Genomic DNA, 19,923 nt, shown 5'->3' with positions numbered 1-19,923 from the left:
TGACTGTTATATTTTATGCAAATTATAGTAATGATAAAGTAATTAAACAACTATAAACCATTAGTTTTATTCAGAACAAATAGTACTTGAAAAGGGAGGGACCAGTCAGCTGTCTCACCATGGATTCAAGGAGGCTGAAGGGGGGGGGGGGGGTTCTGTTATTAGTGTATACAACACTGTCCCAATATGTACTGTCCCAATATGTCCAGATACCATATGACCATCTGACATTTTTATCTGCCGGAAAGCCTGCAATTATTCCCATCAGGAGGTCTGTGTAGGTAAAACAGTTTTGACACAGCAAAATGTATCTAGCATTACCCTCAAAGGGTTCACTCCTAAAAAATGTATTTAAAAAGGTTCTGCAAGGTTTTGGGCCGAACCCCCATCCCCACCACCACTAGTAAAAAGAGTAGTATTTTCTGTGGCCATTTGATGGCTTACTATGCTTTGTTCCACATAGTGGGGCTGATTTATTAAAGTTCTCCAAGGCTGGGGAGGATACACTTTCGCCAGTGAGCCTGGGTGTTTCAGAAAACCTGGAATGGATCTGGTTCAGAATTGAAAACATTTGCTAACAAATAGACATCCATTCCAGGTTTGCTAGATCATTGGTGGAAAGTGTATCTTCTCCAGCATTGGAGAGCTTTCATAAATCAAACCCTCTGAGTGAGTGTGGTCATCATGGTAGAGAAGACTTTGCCCCATTGCTGATGAACGGTGATTCATTACCAGGTGGGGTAACATTTAAGAACAAGGTCAGACTGGGTACCTAGGGCCCACCAGAGAAAGTCAGAAGGAGGCCCTTTTGTAGGGCAAAATGGGCCGAAGACCTACCAGAGGGCCAGATGGCTATCCTGTTACCCCCTAGATGGCATGGAGGGCAAGTCCGACCCTTCAAAAAGCAGCAGCAGATGTAGAAGAAACCAGATCCATAGAATGAATAAAGCAGAATCAGGGAGATAATTGAATTGTTACTTTTAGCATTTCAGTAAGTTTTTCAGCTCCTGCCTCTTCCCCAGGCACGGTAGTCACATCAACAAATGTAGGCAAAGCCCTTCTAAAGCACAATTAGCATTTGTTCCTTACAGAGATGCAAACCTTAACTTCTAACTAATGCTCACTCTAACCCCCTGCATCTGTAAGAACATACAGTTCGAAAGAACCTCCATCACATTTACCAAAGCCAAAAAATCGGAGGCATGCAACTTTTATGCAATATGGAAGACATATATTTTAGTAATAGTCCTTTAATTTTCCAATATAGATGCTCTTCAGGAGGAACAAGGACCTGGCTACAAAAGTCCAACTGGTTAAACATAACAAGTCTATATTCTTTATTAGGCTGTGACAAAGAGACTTACAATACATAATATTCCTACTATTTGTGTTCAAATATTTTTACAAATTTGTTACATCCTGCCTAATCCTTCCACATACCTATTGTACATTCTGTACATAGCTGCGTAATATGTTGGCGCTATATAAATCCTGTTTTTTATTATTATTATTATTATTAATAATAATAATAATAATAATATTAATAATAATAATAATAATAATGCTCCTCTGATAGCTACAGGGCATATGCAAAAGGAAACATTCCCTGAAGTCTCTTCTGTACAAAGTGTATGCTTAGCAAAAAGACTAATCTCTATTATATTCAGCACAGCTTTCAAATACATGTAAAATTTTCTATGTATCCTTAAATATCTGCTAGTACTGGAACCTACCTGATAACCCTGCCAGAAATACACTCAGCTCCTAACTGGACAAGGTTAATGGTATCTGGGATTTTAGAGAAGTGGTGGCAATGTTGTCCACCAACCACCCTAAGGGGCTTAGTGCATATCTGGCAGGTATTTTTCAGTACATATAAAAAGGAGAATGAGTGGCCCTACCCATGATTTCTAAGGATAGTCTGCCAAACCCCATTGTGATACCAAATATTAAAAATAAAGAGAACAGACATGGTTAAAAGGAAAAGCTAGATATATTATTTACATAAACAATAAATTCAATTATTCACGACAAATTGTCATAATCTCAGAGAAAACAAAAATAACTAAGAATATAGTCCTAAGGAAGGCAACCCTAGGTGTCACTTTGGTGTGGGTATGCCTTGCTTACTAGACAGTCAGTTATCTGACTAAGTATTGCAACAAATGTGAGCAGCTCAAATTATGTAACCCGACGCGTTTCGCCATCGGGCTTCATCAGGGGATGCATATATAAGTAGTTGTAAAGGTGAATAAATAGGCGTAATTTAGGGTTGGTGAGAAGACTGCAGTACTGCGGCAGAAGCCAGATGCAGAAGACATCAGCTAAGTTTAAATTGAAGATATGAGAACAAAATGTCTCCAGGACGACTTATACTGGAGCTGGATACCAAAAGAGGCTGCAAGGATGGTACTAGGAGAAGACCTGATAAGGTGCTTGGTGTTGTCCGCATGGAAAAAAAACACTCTTTTTCAATGCGGACAATTCCAAGGTATTGGAGATCTGGGCAGAATAAACCTGCAGTCCCTATCTCATATGTTACCTGGGGACTATCTGTACATACTGTAAGGATAATAATCCCCATCAATGAAAAATAATTTCCCCATATGTAAAGACCCAATATCCACATGGTAGGTGAATCATCCTCCTAAGATATGATATATAAGTATACCAGGGGGCTGCAGGATTTGCAGTAAAGATGGAAGGGGAGGGGACCTATCTAAAATAAATGTTTAAATATATTTTATAAAATACCATTTTTTCCATTTTATGAAACTGATAGCGGCCTTTTGATATAATGTTAGAAATGTCATGATAGCTCCGCTTTAATACATTAGCATACCTGTGGGGGTAAAATAGTATTATATCATGATCCTCATCTATCAGAGAAATACACCAAACCCCATGGGGTCATCACTCCCACAATCATTTCACCATTGTCCAGAATTTAGAATTAAGAATGATTGACAGATGAAAGTCATGTGACCTTGTTAATGATTGCTACATACAAGGACTTGCCGCGTAATCCGAGCTGCCGAGAAACGACTTGACATTCCAGATCTTCAGCATAACTCTGTGAATAATGTTTATGCTGGCAGATTCCCTCCCTGCATTGTGTACCAGCTGAAGATTTACTGTACGAGACACCTGCGGGCTGAGGTCAGGTGAGACAGACAGGTAAACTTTAGCTCCTCCCACTTTGACTGTCCAGCCACTCCTAGTGGGTTGGGCCTGTCTTCTATGCTCTGCCTACAAAGTTGGTGTTTTGTTCTGCGCACCTCCCACTAGGACCGCCTTCTCCTCGCTTTTTTTTACTACACGCCCAATAGGACGGCCTCTCTATCATAACCCCGCCCACTAGGACCGCCTTCCCCTCGCTCTTCTATAGTAAGAGCGCTTTCGCCGCGCCCAATAGGACGGCCTCTCTACCATAACCCCGCCCGCTAGGCCCGCCTACTCCTCGCTCTTTCGTAGTAAGAGCGCTCTCGCCACGCTCAATAGGGCGGCCGCTCTACCGTAACCCCGCCCACTAGGACGCCCAGCCCTTATTCACCCTGGCTCGGGGATCTCCGCTCTCAGTGCTCCGTCAGCAGTGGTCGGTGTTAGCCCAGTTTGTTCTCCCATTTCTGTGCATTCCATGCAGACTATCGTTACCATGGCCGTCGCCGATCCTGTCAACATAACCCGGGAGGACCGGCTGTCCAGCACCCGATCTAACATGAGTATGGCCTCAGTTTCCTCGGACGTGGTGGCCACAATGACCACTGCTAACTGTGAGATGGCTTTGCTGCCCCTGAGGCTTCTTCTGGATCTACAGCCCAACTACCTGAGCCTGGAGAACAATGTCCTCACCTCCCACAACCAGAGAGGAGGCTTCAATGTGTTCAGCGATGGGATGGCCGGCATAGATGGGGAGCAATGTAAAGTCATCAACTACATCCAGAGGTGAGCAGACTGCACCCCCTCCCCCTATCATATACCTATGGGGCCCCATTCATAGACCAGCCATGGTCATAGTCATCATAAACTTCCTGGGCCCCAAGTGTAAAAGTTCCAGCATGGCAAAAGTCAAACTGTTTTGATTTGGTGCCCCATACAGAATAACTTCTTGATGGTAGTCCTCGTCATGGCGCTCCAGTTGAGTACGGTTCATTCTTGGTAATGGTTGAGCCCATGGTGTGCCCAGAAGGGAGATAACCTGGCACGGCAAAGGTCCCATTCACAATATATTAGCATCTGTTACCATAAGGCTGCCCATTGGTTCGATTGTACCCCCAATTCACCAAACATGAGGTGCGTTAGAGTGCCATCACATCATTGCACATTTATGCTATAAATGGAAACGGCAGTGCACCAGTGTGATCATGGCCAGGAAGGGGCTGAGACTGGAGTAAATACGGTGAATGTGTGTTCACTTCAATACTCTAATCATATGGTATGATCATATGCATGAAAAATCGTTCATTATACTACATTCACATAGAGCATATTCCAGATCGGAATCGATCTGCTAGACCAGTTTTTCCCATTCCGGTTTCCTAAGAGATTGCTAGCGGAGTGATGAGAAATTTGTGCCTCTCAGGTTAGTTTAGCACTGAAACTGATGATCTTTTCGGCTAACTGTAAGCGTGGCCACCATGCTAATGTACTGTGGATATAGTAATTATAGTCGGGGTTCCTTTGGATCTGAAAGTTATGTCAAGGGTTCCTCCATTTGAAAAAGGTTGAAGAGCACAGTGCTAGGCTTTCATAGCTACTTCAAATCCTGCAAAAGTTCAGTACCGCACCCGGGCACATAGGGTTTGACGGTTGGTGCCCAGGGACAGTAAATACAGCTAGTATAAGCCCAGCCTTTGTTCTCTGAAATATTCAATATAATGAGGCCATTAGCAGAAAAGTATGTTGTGTAGTCAAATCACCTGGATTTTACTAAATAAAGAAATAAACATATATATATGTATCACCAAGATTTAGAGGGACCAAAAACATGTTTATTTGGATTGGCCAAGCATGGGTGCTCCTGTTTTGGAGATGGTTGGGGACTCCCAGCAGTCTAATCCAACACAAAAAGTCCCCAATTCCCCTATGATATCTTGCCTGGTCTTTTTATCCAATTTAAAGAATTCTGCCAAACTGGGCAGCAATCATCTCATGGAGCAGCAATAATCAAGCAGTGTAAAGCGGAGCACGGTAGCCTAGTATTATACAAATCACATACTTCTATTGAGCCCCAGCCTGTAAATGAACACTGAAAGCACAGTGATAACTCTTCTCACCCTTCCTTCCCAGCACAAGATATAAGATCAGTGGAACAGTGACAGAACAGTTAAAATGCATTTAAAACTTTTTTTAGATAGAGATGGGAAGGGTTAAACCCCTGACAGTTGACATTTTGCTGTCTGGAAACAACACTTTTAATGTTTTATAACTTTATTACTTTTTTCTGGTGGGAATGTTCCCCGGGGCAAATTGAGAGTTTTACCTAGCGGGGGCTAAACCTCAATAAAACCTTAATCATCAATTAGATCCTTTCTTAATTTACATACGGCTGAGGCAGTCATAAAGGTGGGAGAGATCTGGTTATATCGCTTAGTAAGGTTGGAGAAACGTAGCACTTCCAAATGTTAACAATGTTTTCTTAATGCATGACACTGTATAGGAATATTCTACTAACATTTTGGGGTATGGAGATCCCCCTATTAAGGTCCAGGACATCTGGCTATAGAAGGGCATTACCACCATCTCTTTCTCATATCAGATGGAATATTTGCCTATATTTTCTTTTTTGATTGTCTTAAGTCTCTCTTTTCTTATTTCAGTGTAGTCACATCTGTGGGACATTGCACTGAAAAGCCAAGGCTGGAATAAGACTCTCCATAAGTCCGGTTCTGCTTTAGGAAAGATCTTAACATTCTTTAGGCTTATAGTGGCTAATTAATTAGATGTGTGGACCTCATGACATTATCAAAGGGACGCTGATCATTTTCTGTGTATGTAAGCCTACACAAATTGGTCAAAGGTGGCAGACATGCTGGAGGGGTGATTGGAGATTGGGGACATATTGCAGGAGAGGTTGGAGACTGGGGACATGTTGCAGGAGAGGTTGGAGATTGGGGACATATTACAGCCCCTTTATAAGTCAGATTCCCCCAGAACCCACCTATGTCTGTAGGTAAGCAACTAGAAAAGGAAAATCCAAACTACTGGCTGATTGGGCCCCTGGGCATCCCAAAGGACCCTCTGGCCACAGGTTGGACACCATGGTTCTAAGCTTGCAGGACTTAGAGTAAACCCGTAACTTTTGGTGACCTCCTTTATGCTAGAGACTGTTAGGATGATGCAGCATTTTCACTGACCTGGATCAAGATACTAGACACTATAAAAGTCATCTAATCCTTATCTATTTCCTTATTCTCGGCCTGTGACTCATACTATAAAACAAGAAAACCAGTGACTGGCATTTTACTGATGACCATTTCTCTTTAGGGCTTGTTATATTACCAATGTTGCAATGATAGGCAGTACCGGTAAATGCTCACGTCACTCCAAGCATGTCCTGTGCACACGTTAATACATTGGGGTGCTATAGATTTTTATTAGTACCACAAGGCACTTCTAGAACAAATTTGCAGTAAAAAGTTTAAATTTATTAAAATCTGAGGTTGCATATTAATTGATATGTGAGCAAAAATGTTTGCATGAATCTTTTTCACCAAAGCATTGACTTAGTTCTGCCTGACTGTGCAGCCAAATGGCGACTGACTATTTTCTCTCCTCTGCCGCAACTGCGAGCGCCCGCTTTGTGAGTCAGTTTTTTTATACCTCTGTTGCAAAATAAGGAGGTGCTGAGGAACACTTATTAAACGATTGCAGATATTCTAATACAGCCGAACTCAACCAGGCGTCCATGGAACTGTAAGGTTCCTCCAGAAATTAACAGGGGTTCCCTAAGCTGTGGCTGGTGGACCTCCTATCTGCATAGTTCTTAGTCAAAAGCCACTTGTTAGGGCTACCTGCATGACACTGGTGATATTTTTAGCATGTTGATCACCTTTATTAGGGGGAATTCTATACTAGTCCAAAATGAATTCGTTTTAGCAGGGGTTTGCAAAAATATATTCATGGCTGAAAAGATTCTTTTCTGTTCTAATGTTACAGAATGGGCAACATCCCAAAGCACACCTCAAGAACTTGTGTTCACTGGGGCGCATTGCTTTCTGACTCTTTAAAATAGTAAAAACAGCACTGCCCTGAAAACCTTTGTAGCCCCTCTGAGATTCTATGGGGTCTATTAATAAAGCAGGGAACCTGCCATTTACTGAAAGATTCCCTGGTGGAGAATCTTCCAGGTCCCTGTTTTTCAATGTTAGTCTTTGATTCTCCATCATGGAGTGCTTTATAAATAACAACCTATAGTTATCTTTGTGGCTGTACCTATTCTAATGAACATTCTTGTATCCCTTTGTAACCAAAATTAATTAAAAAATGGGGACATGTGTAAAGAAATTCCTAAGTTTTTCCTATAGAAGTTGGGCACCAAGCACCCGGCTTGTAGGACTTCCATTGAACCTGTTACAAGGAAAAAAATGGAGGTTGCAATCGATGATTATAAATCGCTAGGGGCTGTTGGACTGATGCAGCGTTTTCACTGTTCTGGAGCAAGTATCGGCGTTATAAAAGTCAGCTAGTCCTTATCTACATCTTTATTCCCGGTCAGTGACTCATACTATGAAGCAAGATGGCCTGACAACTGGGTCAGAATTGTCAGGTTCTGCGCTTCAGCATGAAAGATTTTCTTTTGGGTTTGTTCACATTACCCACTATGCAGTAAAATGATTTTACCACCCCAAGCATATACTATGCGTACATTGTGGTGCTATACATTTTGAATAGAACCCCACAGCACAATTCTGCAATACAAAGTATCTCGCCACAACGGGGGACATTTGTTAAAGTATTAGGTGGCATAATATTTGTAAGCATAAATGTTAGCATGAATCTTTATGACCGAATTGTTGACTTGTGCATGTTTGCACAACCAAATGGAAACCGTCTGACTATTTTCTCGCCTCCGCAACTGCGAGCACCTCCTTTGTGTATCAACTTTATTACACCTCTGTTGCAGAAATAGAAGTTGCTAAGGAGCACTTCTTAAATAATTGCGGATATTCCAATACAGCCATTCTGAACCAGGGGTCTTCTTAGGTTGTTAGGGGTTCCTCAAGCTGTGGACTTTCCATCTGATGTTGGCTGCCTTGTTCTGGGTGCAGGGCCACTTGGTAGAGCCACCGTCATGACACTGGTGATATCTTTAGCCATCTGTGAGGGTGGGGTTTTGATCACCACTGTAAAGCTGCGTACACACTTCCAATTTTTGTCGTTGGAAAGGATCTTTCACGATCCTTTCCAACGACAAGGGAGTGCACGATGCATGAACGGTGCTGTACATACAGCACCGTTCATTCTCTATGGAGAGGGGAGGGGGAGAGCGACGGAGCGGCACCCTGCTGCGCGCTCTCCCCTTCCCTTTCATTAGGATCGGCTGTCGTCCATCGTCCGTGGATCCGGCAGGTCGGTCGTCCGGACGATGGACGACACCGACTGTACACACGGCAGATTTTCGCCCGATAATTGGCCGATGCCGATTATCGGGCGATAAAAATCTGACGTGTGTACGTAGCTTAACAGAAGTTTCCCCCACTGACACCAAATTATTTGTTTTAGCATGGATTCCTCCTGGGCTAGAAGGTTGGGAAATACTGTTCTAATGTACTCAACATTCTGCATACAGATAACAAATCTGTCTCTTACTAACAAAATACAAGATTCAACAGAATAGCCATCACAAAGGAAGAACTTATAAATGTTCCCCAGGTTTGATCTGCAAAATAATTCCGCAGAAGTACCTTTATCTTCTTGTGCTGGGGTTGTTACAGAATAGGCTGCCTAATGCAACATGCCGCAATACACTCATGAAAATACCTAGAAATTGTCTTAAGCGGGGTGGGAAAATTTTTACAGTTGCTGTATTGAGACCCAACTCTTCAGTAACCACCCAAAAACAGCTAGGTGATACTGAACAGGGTCGGGTGGTGCACCCAGCTAAAAGGGTCTGGGGAGAACACTGAAATGCATTCACTAGTGCGCATTGCTTTCAGGTATAATGGGCTTTTAGAATAAAAAAAAACAGCACTACCTAGTAAAAGGAGAGACTATGGGGTCTATTTATAAAGCAGCGAATCTGACATTCACTGGTGGAGAATTTTCCAAGTACATGTGTTTCAAAGGCAGTAATGTATTATATGTCATATTTCTGCCTTACAAATAGGTCCATGTATGTGTTTTTCCCCGGCAAAGACTTACTTTCCTTTCCTCCTATTCTAATGACTATTCTTGTAACCCCTTATGACTAAAATAAATCTACTTTCTGCGGAAACTTAGGGGCGTCTTTAGTTTACTGCTATCTTTATAGGCTTGGAAAACTTGGAATTGAGTGGTGATGTGTTGGCATCAGCTGCTGTGCCGTGGCACAGAAAAGTGTTAAGAATCATTGCCATCGCCAGCCAGTGTTGTGTCTAGCTAGACCAAAATGTGTGACAAATGTTCCTTCACTTTTGGGGAAGTTTGGTGTGTCTCTTGGGGTGACGTCATTTCTCCCTCTGTGGTCAGGATACAGCCCGCCTGTAATGTCTTTTGGACCGCTGACTGCCGGTATTAGCATGACATCATTTCCAAATGGTAAATCTATGCCTGAATGTCCGGACTGTAAAATATCACAGCATTCATTGACAGGCAAGTGTAGAACAAGTTATTGGTTTACTAAAGCTGTGAAAAGAGCTTGTTTACAGCGCTTCTCTCTGATGTCAGCTTCCTTCATGGCAGCAGTTCATTTCACACATCATACTTGGCAGATTACTTCCAAATGAAATCACTTTAAAATATCAGTCACTGGAATAAGTGAAACATTTCCAAAACCTCCAACCAATCCACTTCTACCCTATAAAAACCTACAACTGTAAACCTATATGTTTTTTTTAAACAAAAGAAGTTTTAAAAGCAGTCCATTAAAGGGAAAGGATAATGATATTGTATGTGTTATGCTACATACACACAATAGATGATTGTTATCCGAGATGAATTATCATGATTGTAAATGTGATCACGTTGGGTGAAAATCTAGAATGTGTACTGCTGTCCTCTGATGTCATTCATCCGTCCGCCCTGATAGATGCGGGAATGACCACTGTATATTCTTATGTAGGAGAGCACAGCAGGGTGCTGCTCGCTCCTCCTTCCTTTGCTGTAAACAGCTCTTTTCACAGCTTTAGATAACCAATAATTTGTTCTACACTTGCTTGTAAATGAGTGCTGTGATATTTTACAGTCCGGATATTCAGGCATAGACAGTGCTGTGTTTACAGCGCTCATTCCCTCTCCTGTCACTGAAAATGAAGGATCATTTCCAGCAACAGTCATCTGAAGTTTATCTGACACCTGTTCAGGACTTTACACTTTCAATAAAAGTATCAGCTTGATGTGAATAAAGTATATGTGGGCAGGCATATTTTGTTATAGCTTATGCACACCCTTTATCCTGGTTTGCAGTTCTCCACAGTTTGAATCTGGGAGTTGGCCAACTGATTGAAAACAATGCACTCCCTAGGTGGCTGATACCAAAGAGAAGATTGAGAATTTTTACTTAGGGTGCAATTAGGTTAAAAATGTGATCATTCAGGTCGTTGCAGATAGGACAAGCAATGTCTCCTCAAAAAAGTTACCTGCATGTTTGCAATTTTTTAAGTATTCCCCTATCATCACTCTGAAGTTCTCTTCTAGGTTAAGCCATCTTGATTGGCCAGGGCATGGGTCCAGCTTCTAGGAGTAGCGGGATCACTCAATCCCGAGACAGGTCTGGACTTAGCTTTAATATATGGTGCACCCTTTACTTGACTTTTCTAAGCATTATGATGGACACGGCATAAGTTGTTTGCTTTCAGTCTCTCTCTCTCTCTGTCCAGAGCAGCAAGAAATGATCATATCATTCTCTTACTCTTTGTGCTTTTCTCTTACTTGCGGTGTGTTTAATCTGTTTCAAGTATTGAGCTTCTTTCTTCCACAAACCAATTAAGATTAGAGACATAAAGCCCAGAGCTCTGCACTTTTTCTTCCTCTTGTGTTTCAAAAGATAATAAATTAGGACAACTTGTGGACAGTCAGTTTAGCCATTCATTAGTTTAGAAATGTTCTTGAAATCTGGCACATTGCGTTTATGTATCATGACATGCATAGCACATTGTAATATATTCTTCTTTTCTGTTTAGGAAAGTCACTCTAAAGAGCCACGCTGACTACAAAGATTACCGAGAAACAGTGCTTTCAAAACCAATGTTGTTTCTAACCAACGTACAAAAAGTCAACTCCAACTCAGGTATGGTGGGATTTTACCAAGCCCTATGTCTGTATTGCTGAGCTCAGTGTTCTCCCCGGCCCCTTTTAGCAGGGCGTACCACCCGGAACATTTCAGTAACCACCTGGCTGTTATCGAGTGCTTACTGAAGATTTGGGTCACAATACGGGGACTGACACCAGCCTACAATTTCTTCCCACACGGGAACAAATTCTGGGATGAGCATGTGAGCTGTAACCTTAAGTAAATCTTGTTGACTCAGAAAACCAAATCAAACTTCGACCTTTTTGTCATGAGTAAATAAAAAGCTTAATGTCTGTAATGTGTTCAGGAAGGAATGACAACATTCTAGGCGATCGGAGTGCTGGATGTACTGTGCACTTCACATTTCAGAGCCAACAAGTTATACACAGCGATTAGATGATGGTAAGAACAAAACAGATGAGTTTTACATAAAAGCAGAAATATTCCATGTGTGTAATGGTAGTAAATACCCGTACGTCATGTTCAGTGTTAGGTCGTTTTAGGTTTTCTATTTTATCACTTCTTTATATTGTAATCCATGCATTGTACGTATCTCTACACCTAGTCATATGTGACTTTTTTTTGGGGTGGGAAAGCAGTGAGGTCACAAATTTAAAGTTGGCATTTTGACATTTTCACTTCTGTGTTCATTGTGATTATTTTCCTTTGCGCAAAATAAAGTAAAATGTACAAAGTTCTTAGATGGGATACATAATTCATATTCTCATACTTACAATTATTCCACTTGTGAGTGAGTAAGCTAGAATATTTATATTTATAATAAAAACATTTATCAGAAGGTGAGGGTTGTAACAAGTAAAAGGATAAATAGATTAGGGCTGATTAATTAAAAGTTAACAGTCAGGGCAGGTTTCAGGCAAAATAGTAATTGGGACAGAAAGAACACCCAACCCACCATAGTCAGGCACTGGATTGTGATAATCATGGGGCACCCCTGGGCACTTTTAGGAAAATAATAATACATAGCATGCTGGGCCAAATGGTGGGTGTCCCCATACTGCTTTGAAAGGGGAGAGGGCATTTTAAGGGTTTTTAAAGGCATTTTAATAGTTAAATAGATCCTGAGCCTACTTAGTATCAACACAACTTACATATGCCAAAGTCCTTATACCCATAGCTCATCTGTACTGCCTGCACACAGTTTACCTGCATCAATTGTACATATATCTTTGAACACAGCTCACCTACTCCCCTTGTACTTGCTCACCTGTACTCTCTGCATACAGGTCATCTGCACCCCTTGTACATAGCTCACCTGTACACCCTGTATACAGGTCATCTGCACCTCTTGTACATTTCTCATCTGTACTCCCTGCAAACCAGTCATCTGCACCCCTTGTACACAGCTCACCTGTACTCCCTGCATACAGGTCATCTGCAACCTTGTACATTGCTCACCTGTACTCCCTACACACAGTTCACCTGCATCAATTGTACATATCTCTCTGAACACAGCTCACCTACTCCCCTTGTACACAGCTCACCTGTTCTCCCTGCATACAGGTCATCTGCACCCCTTGTACATTGCTCATCTGTACTCCCTGCATACAGGTCATCTGCACCCCTTGTGCATAGCTCACCTGTACTCCCTGCAAACCAGTCGTCTGCACCCTTTGTACATAGCTCACCTGTACTCCCTGCAGACCAGTCGTCTGCACCCTTTGTACATAGCTCACCTGTACTCCCTGCAGACCAGTCGTCTGCACCCTTTGTACATAGCTTATCTGTACACCCTGCATACTGGTCATCTTCACCCCTTTTACATAGCTCACCTGTACTCCCTGCATACTGGTCATCTGCATGCCTTGTACATAGTTTACTTTAACTCCTTTTACACCACATACTAACTACATCTATTAGGGAGAATGTCAGAGCTTATTTGGCGTTTAAAGAGTTCCAGCAGAGAACTTAAATCTGTATTTGGTACTTGTTTGCTTAGCATTCACTTCTTCTGGCACACCTCAAACACACGTTGGAAGCATTTCTAAAATTTACATATCCCGGCTTCCCCTGCGGCTGTCAGGAGTTGCATCATCCTGGCCGCAATGAACTCGGGACAGTGTATTTTAAAAATTAGGATTAGCATGTAAATGTATTTTACGTTAAGTTACTTCTTTAAAGGACCTTGCAATTTTTTTTAATCAACTGTTATAGCAAAGTATCTTGACACTCATTGTAGCTGTTCCATTGCAATCCAAAGCCACGTTTATATCATGTTTCTGTTTGAAGTATGTGGAGACCAAACTATAGCTGTGCACCTACCAAATATTCGGCAGTGATGTATGGTTTAGGGAATAAAAACATGGTCTATGGATGAGGGTTTCCAATATTCCGGGAGGTGTTGCATGCAAAACAGACGCATCCAGCAGTATGAAACATAACTCACTGGAGATGGTAGTATAACAGCTTGTGATCTGCAGTTTTTATCTTTGATTTTGTAAGCTCACCAGGTCACTTTTAGTACCAGGCAGAGGCTGGCAAGGCTCATAAAGGACTGGTAATGACACTTCTCACCATCTGACTTTATCACTTGCCAAAGCTATAGGATTAACTTTGGGTTAAACATAATGTAATGTGGTGATCTTTTTCCTATAAATTTTGTAGAACTAAACATTAATTGTTTTGTAATAATATTCTTTTGATTTTTCAGCTAAAACATTTGCATTTATTGTGAACACGCGGCATCCACAGATTAGGGCCAAAGTGGAGAGTGCTATGAATAACGCCATCTCTTCAGTTATGGGAGAAAACTACTTATTACAGGTAAGATAATAAAATGTTGCTGGTTATATACTGGTGCTGTTTTCCTTTATTGAGTGTGATGTTGTTATAACTATTATTATTTAACTATTATTATGAAGGAAAGCTCCCCCTCTTGCTGTATACTCCCTTTGTATCCCATTTGTTTTGTCCATGTATTTAGATACAAAGCACCATCATATAAAAAAGGATCAGCTTTCATACCAATAAAAGAATTTCAAATAATTGCGTTTTCCTAAGAATAGTTGTTTCTGTTTGTCTCTGGTTTTAATATTTTTCATAATCACCCAGCAGCCTGGAAATTAAAATTTTTAGGACAGTATATTTGCGATACATAAAGTATTCAAGTTATTAGATCAGTGTCACAGCTAAGATTTATTGTGGTGAGATATATTTTAGGGCACCTACTGACAAAATAGCCATCTCCAAATTTACGCTATGTTATCGCCAAGTCCAGGTTTCTGCTGCAATAATTGATTATCACATGTCTGTTAAAATTGGTTTGTAATGGTCACAGCAATCCACTGGACAACTAATATTAAACTGCAGGGGGGTACTAATTTGAGCATATGTGTTTGTGCAAACTTTGAATGTTAAATGTATCAATAGATATGATAAACTGATGAAACATATACTTTATATGGGCCCTGTTATAATAGCCAATATATTTTATTGCCCATGCAGCCCTAAGAGCTGCAGCCTCGTTAGGCATTAGGGCCAAGTTGGTGATCTAACTTTATTCAGGTGCATTTAAGCAATACAGTCAACAACCCTAGCCTGTGATTGGATAATGGAAGAACAGATGTAGACAGTTGAGCTCATCCATCTGCTCCTTCAACTTTTTGTTAGAACATGTGCATACAACATACATGCTTAGTTTAGCTTCTTCCATTCTGAGTTCTACACTATCCTGAATTACAAAACTTAAAAAAATACATTTAATGTCTAAGAATTACACAGTAAACATATTTTTTTCCAGTATCAATTTGCCTTTCACAGTTTTTGTATGGGGTGTTCTAGTGGTGTGTTTTTTGGTTTTGTGTCACTGCTGACATTTATGTCCTGCACCTTTGTGTACTTGGCAATACTGAATGTACTCAGACTGTCAGAACAAGTCAATCTGCACATTGTTGCAGTTACAGTTTGTGCGTTTGTTGTAGCTCTTATGACTAAGTAAATAATAAAAGTACTTTCGTGTAGTGAGAGGCTCAGGCTTGACGGAAGTGACAGTTTATTAACCTCTGATGCAGAGTTTATATGTAAAATACGAGTTGTAACTGAGTGGCCCTTACTAATGTGGAAGAAAATTGTGCATAGTGAGCAGGTGATTTAGGTGACCTAAACCTAAAGGGTTTACTTTATTTTAATATACTTTTTCTGTAATGTAATTACCTTTGTTTTTACATTTCTTTTTTAGTTTAATTTGCAAAGTTCATTGAAAGACTACCTTGGAAGGCAAAACTTTGAAATGACGGAAGACAACCTGAACTTTTCGTTCACGTTCAAGCTTGATGTGTTGATTGATATCTTCTACTTTCTGGGCCTCAGCAAAAAGAGCAGTGACGTGACCGGGAGGATTCTGAACTTGAACTGCTCCAACAAGGAGAAGCAAGAGAAAGTTAAGGTGTTTCTGTCAAAAATGACCAGCCCACTGATCAGAATGGGCAGCACCTTTGATCATGACAGAAGGCCCAGTGCTTATTCTCTTGGTAAGCCTCCATGAGAGGGACATTTTTCTGTGTACATTTAAAAGGTCATTGCACTCAAAACTTATAAAGGAAAATTGTACAGTATTTTAGGTGAGGTTATGGACCCTTATGGTTCAGTGGAACTGAACTTATTGGTTTGGTTGAACTTATACCATTATTAATAATATTATTAGGTTGTATTTATATAGCACCAACATATTACACAGTACTTTATAAAGTCTATAGTCATGTCACTAGCTGTCCCTCAAAGGGACTCACAACCTAATGTCCCCACCATAGTCATATGTCTTTAATACAGTCTAAGGACAATTTGGGGGTAAGCCAATCAACCTAACTGCATGTAGGAGGAAATCCACACAGACACGGGTAAAAAATGCAAATTCCATCATAGTGTCCTGGCCAAAATTCAAACCTGGGACCTAGCGCCGCAAAGGCCGGAGGGCTAACCTCTTGGCCACCATTCTGCCTTAGCACAGCCTGCTTGCTGATCATGGCACAAATATACCTGTTTTCATTGAACCTGACACTACAGCATCCCATAAAGCCACCATCTTCACCACGGACTCCACAGCAGACTTTGGCTCCACAGCAGTTATCTTTAGTCATCGGATGGTCACTAATGATGAAACTGTTGTGCATGTGGTTGACTTTATATACTCCGAGCGTTCACAATCATATAAACATTGCATTGGATTCATTCTGCAACTTCCCTATAGCATGTAACTGCACAGCTGCTCTATATAAATGTTCTGTATGTATTAGTTTACAGTAGGCTTTTCTTTTGTAAAAACAACATACCTAAAATTGAATTATGTTTTTTTAGATGTAATTGTGGAAGATCCATTTCCAGCTGAGGAAACTGTCAAGGATACTGAACAAGTCCTGCCACTGAGTCCCTGAAACATGTCTATTGGAAGACTTTGCATTCTAAACAGCCTAAAATTAAACCACATAAAAAGGGGATTTCTGAGACTTGTCTTTTGAAACAACAGAAGATGCTGGATAAAACTCGCCTTTTTTTTTGTGGAAAGAAGTTTTTCCCAAACCTGTATGAGGTCTGATTTTGTGCCTTCCGATTAAACCCGCACTTGTTCAAGCAACTGGACTGCACTTTTGATACAGCGGAGAACTGCTAAAGAATAATGTTTTCTAATGCTGCGCTGGGTTCCAGCCCAGCTGTGGTTTTCTGTGGGTAAATGGAATAATATACCAGTAGTTTAAATAAGGTAAAAACAGTTAAAATGGAAATATGCTTGGTATAGGTAAACAGAAAGAGTTATGGACTAATCACTTTAGAGGAGCTGGTGAACTCCCTAAGTACAATTTATGGTTTGGGAAATCACCCCATGTGACTTTTCAGAAAATTGTTAGAGATGAGGTACACAAATATTTATATACTATCATGTAATATATACCAACTTTTTCAAACTATCCACAAGGCAACATGAAATATTGCAAGTTTGCAATTTCGTGTTAATGGGTCAATTGAACCAAAAGTAATATTTAAATTTTAGGAGGTGGAACATGGGGGGGGGGGGGGGTTGAGTCGGAGTTTGGCTTTTTCTATAGTTTTTGATACACCAACATTGAGGTCTCCTTGTATTAATTCCTGTTTGTGTTTATGAGTATTTCATTCGTTTTAGGTATTCTGTCCTATCTTTTAATGTTCGGTCTCCATTTGTTGTATTCTGCATGTTGTAAATGAAATATCCAACTTGGAGAGTTGGAGCTTCTTATGTGGGCCACAGAGACTCATGATCTAAGCCAGAGATATCTCACCAAAGAGTCCCAGAAACATATGAGACTGTCACTTTTACCCACCGACAACTACTAGTTTGGGCCAGGCTGACTATTTTATCCATGCACCTTATGATAACCCTTATAGGCCATGGGAGACTATTGCTATTGGCATTATCATAACACTCAAAATGGCTGAATTCAAGGCAAATGGCTTAATACAGAGATGACATAAAATACATAACATGTTTTATGTATTTCTACCCATCCAGTCCTACATTTTGTACACTCTTGTCTAGCAGCAGATGCTAAACATTTCATTTTACAGGTTCCCTTTATACCCATACACTAAGAAGGTTATCTCAGTTACATATTTCTTTCCTCTTATCACATGATTTGGGTGCTATCTCATCCTTTTCCCCCCAAACAGTGGACTGGAAGATACCGCTCCAAAGTCAAATCAAGGCACTTCCAATGCTTGCGTTATTAAATCCATTTATTGATAAATTCATGAAAAGAGCGCTGCATTTGTTTTGTGCCTGGAGATCAGCTTAAACAAAGCTAACCAATATTTGCACTTGTTTTTCGCATAATAACTTATATTTACGTCTAGAAAATTCATTGTCGGCTTTATTCCTAATTCCCATGGTAAACATTCCCGTACATTGAATTTATTACTTGTAAGCCGCGTTTAAATAGCTTGTAAATATTATTTTAGAGCTGCAGATTTGTATTAGATTTGCTTTCCTGGGTCTCTGTCCCCGCATACACCACATCACACTGGCTGACAGCTCATTGCTTATATGATTGAATGATGGGAGTCAGATCTTGTTTTTCTTGTTCCAAACTTGCTTAATAGCAGTGTCACAAACTTCTGTGTATGCCGCAGGCAGTTTACATGATTGTTGGTGCATAAAATATTGAAATGTTAAAAAAACTTGTATGAATGATGGGAAATTCCAGTAGTTGTATATACAGAAAAGATGCTTATCTGATAATGGTGACTAAGATAAAGTTTTTGTGTTAAGGAGGTAACACTCCTACCATGGATCTAATTCATGGGCCTGATTTACCTGCTGTGAACACAAAACCCCCCAAATGTCATACAGATGAAAGGGATTTTGTTAGCCTGTTTTGGATATTACAAGTATCTTGGTTACAGAGAAAAGTTTCTTTAGGTATGCAGGCTGTTCATTGTTTCAGCAGGTGCTAGCTCAGATCATTGTTTTGTTGTGGATTTATAGGTGCTGAAGACAGAATTCCAGGTGTGTTGGATACCAAGTTCCCATTGTATTTCCACGTCAGCTGTCACTACTGGGTCCTGCACTGGTATAGGGGTCTGTGTATAACACCACAGCACATGGTGGGGGATGCCGGCATCCAACAATCCCACAAAAGAGTCCGAGGCTGCCACAAAGGTGTGAATGGACTTCTTCTGTAGGGACCATGCTTCAAAGAACATTTTCCTAGTGAAGGTTCATTACAATGCACTTTAATTCATTTCATACCTTTAGCAAAGTGGGTTCAGTGGTTGAAAGTCATGCACAAAAATGGCTGAAATGTGATATCGTTGGTTCAGCTTGCCAACAAATGTTGAAAATGCTAAGCACCAGAATTCATCATGAACACTTTTTGCAATATTTTAGCAGTTGCCTTTACAAATAAAAACTGCTAGGCTGAAGTACAATATCCATGTTCCATATAACAATGCTGCTTTTACAGTTATCTGCGGTATTTCACATGTTTGATAACCAGACAACACAGGCTGCCATAGTATTCCTGGTATTTAAAGACGCGCAATAAAACTTCAGTAAACGTCAGATTTGTTTATTGGGTACAAACTATGTGGATATATTCATGGATGATCTGTAGAAATCATCTGTTGTATGTAAAATGTAAATCTCATTAGTCTTGCATTTTTGTATTAAAAAAAAAAGTTTTTTTTGTTGTTTCTTCTGAGCTGTTCAACTTTTTAGACGCATATAACCAGATTTCTTTTAGTGACTTGTTACACCCATATACAATTCTGCACACTACATGAACATATATACATAAAATATGTAAATACAAATACACTCCGTTATGAACATTCATATAGATGCTCTTCTCTATCTTCTCTCTAGTCCCTAGCTGGACACAGTTAGGATTCCCTTTGGGAGAATGTGTGCAAAGTCCCCATGCTCCTACAGATATGTCAACCTTTGGAGATTAGGTAAAGACCCCCAATTAGAGGTCATATCAGCCTAAATTCTTCCAACTGTAGGC

General features: G+C 40.5%; 1 protein-coding gene across 1 annotated transcript; it reads left to right on the top strand.

Moving 5' to 3' along the window:
* The first annotated feature begins 3,556 nt into the window (after positions 1-3,556).
* MEDAG (mesenteric estrogen dependent adipogenesis) lies at positions 3,557-19,600 on the top strand. Its single transcript, XM_072404438.1, has 5 exons — positions 3,557-3,945; positions 11,322-11,428; positions 14,103-14,215; positions 15,630-15,921; positions 16,745-19,600. Exons 1-5 carry the CDS (start codon positions 3,638-3,640, stop codon positions 16,819-16,821), a joined length of 897 nt encoding a protein of 298 aa, XP_072260539.1. The 5' UTR covers positions 3,557-3,637; the 3' UTR covers positions 16,822-19,600.
* Positions 19,601-19,923: the final 323 nt, after the last annotated feature.

This window comes from Pyxicephalus adspersus, chromosome 1 (assembly GCF_032062135.1).
Source record: "Pyxicephalus adspersus chromosome 1, UCB_Pads_2.0, whole genome shotgun sequence".
NCBI lineage: Eukaryota > Metazoa > Chordata > Amphibia > Anura > Pyxicephalidae > Pyxicephalus > Pyxicephalus adspersus.
The sequence above is the reverse complement of the archived record's forward strand: the minus strand, read 5'-3'. Positions and strand labels throughout refer to the sequence as shown.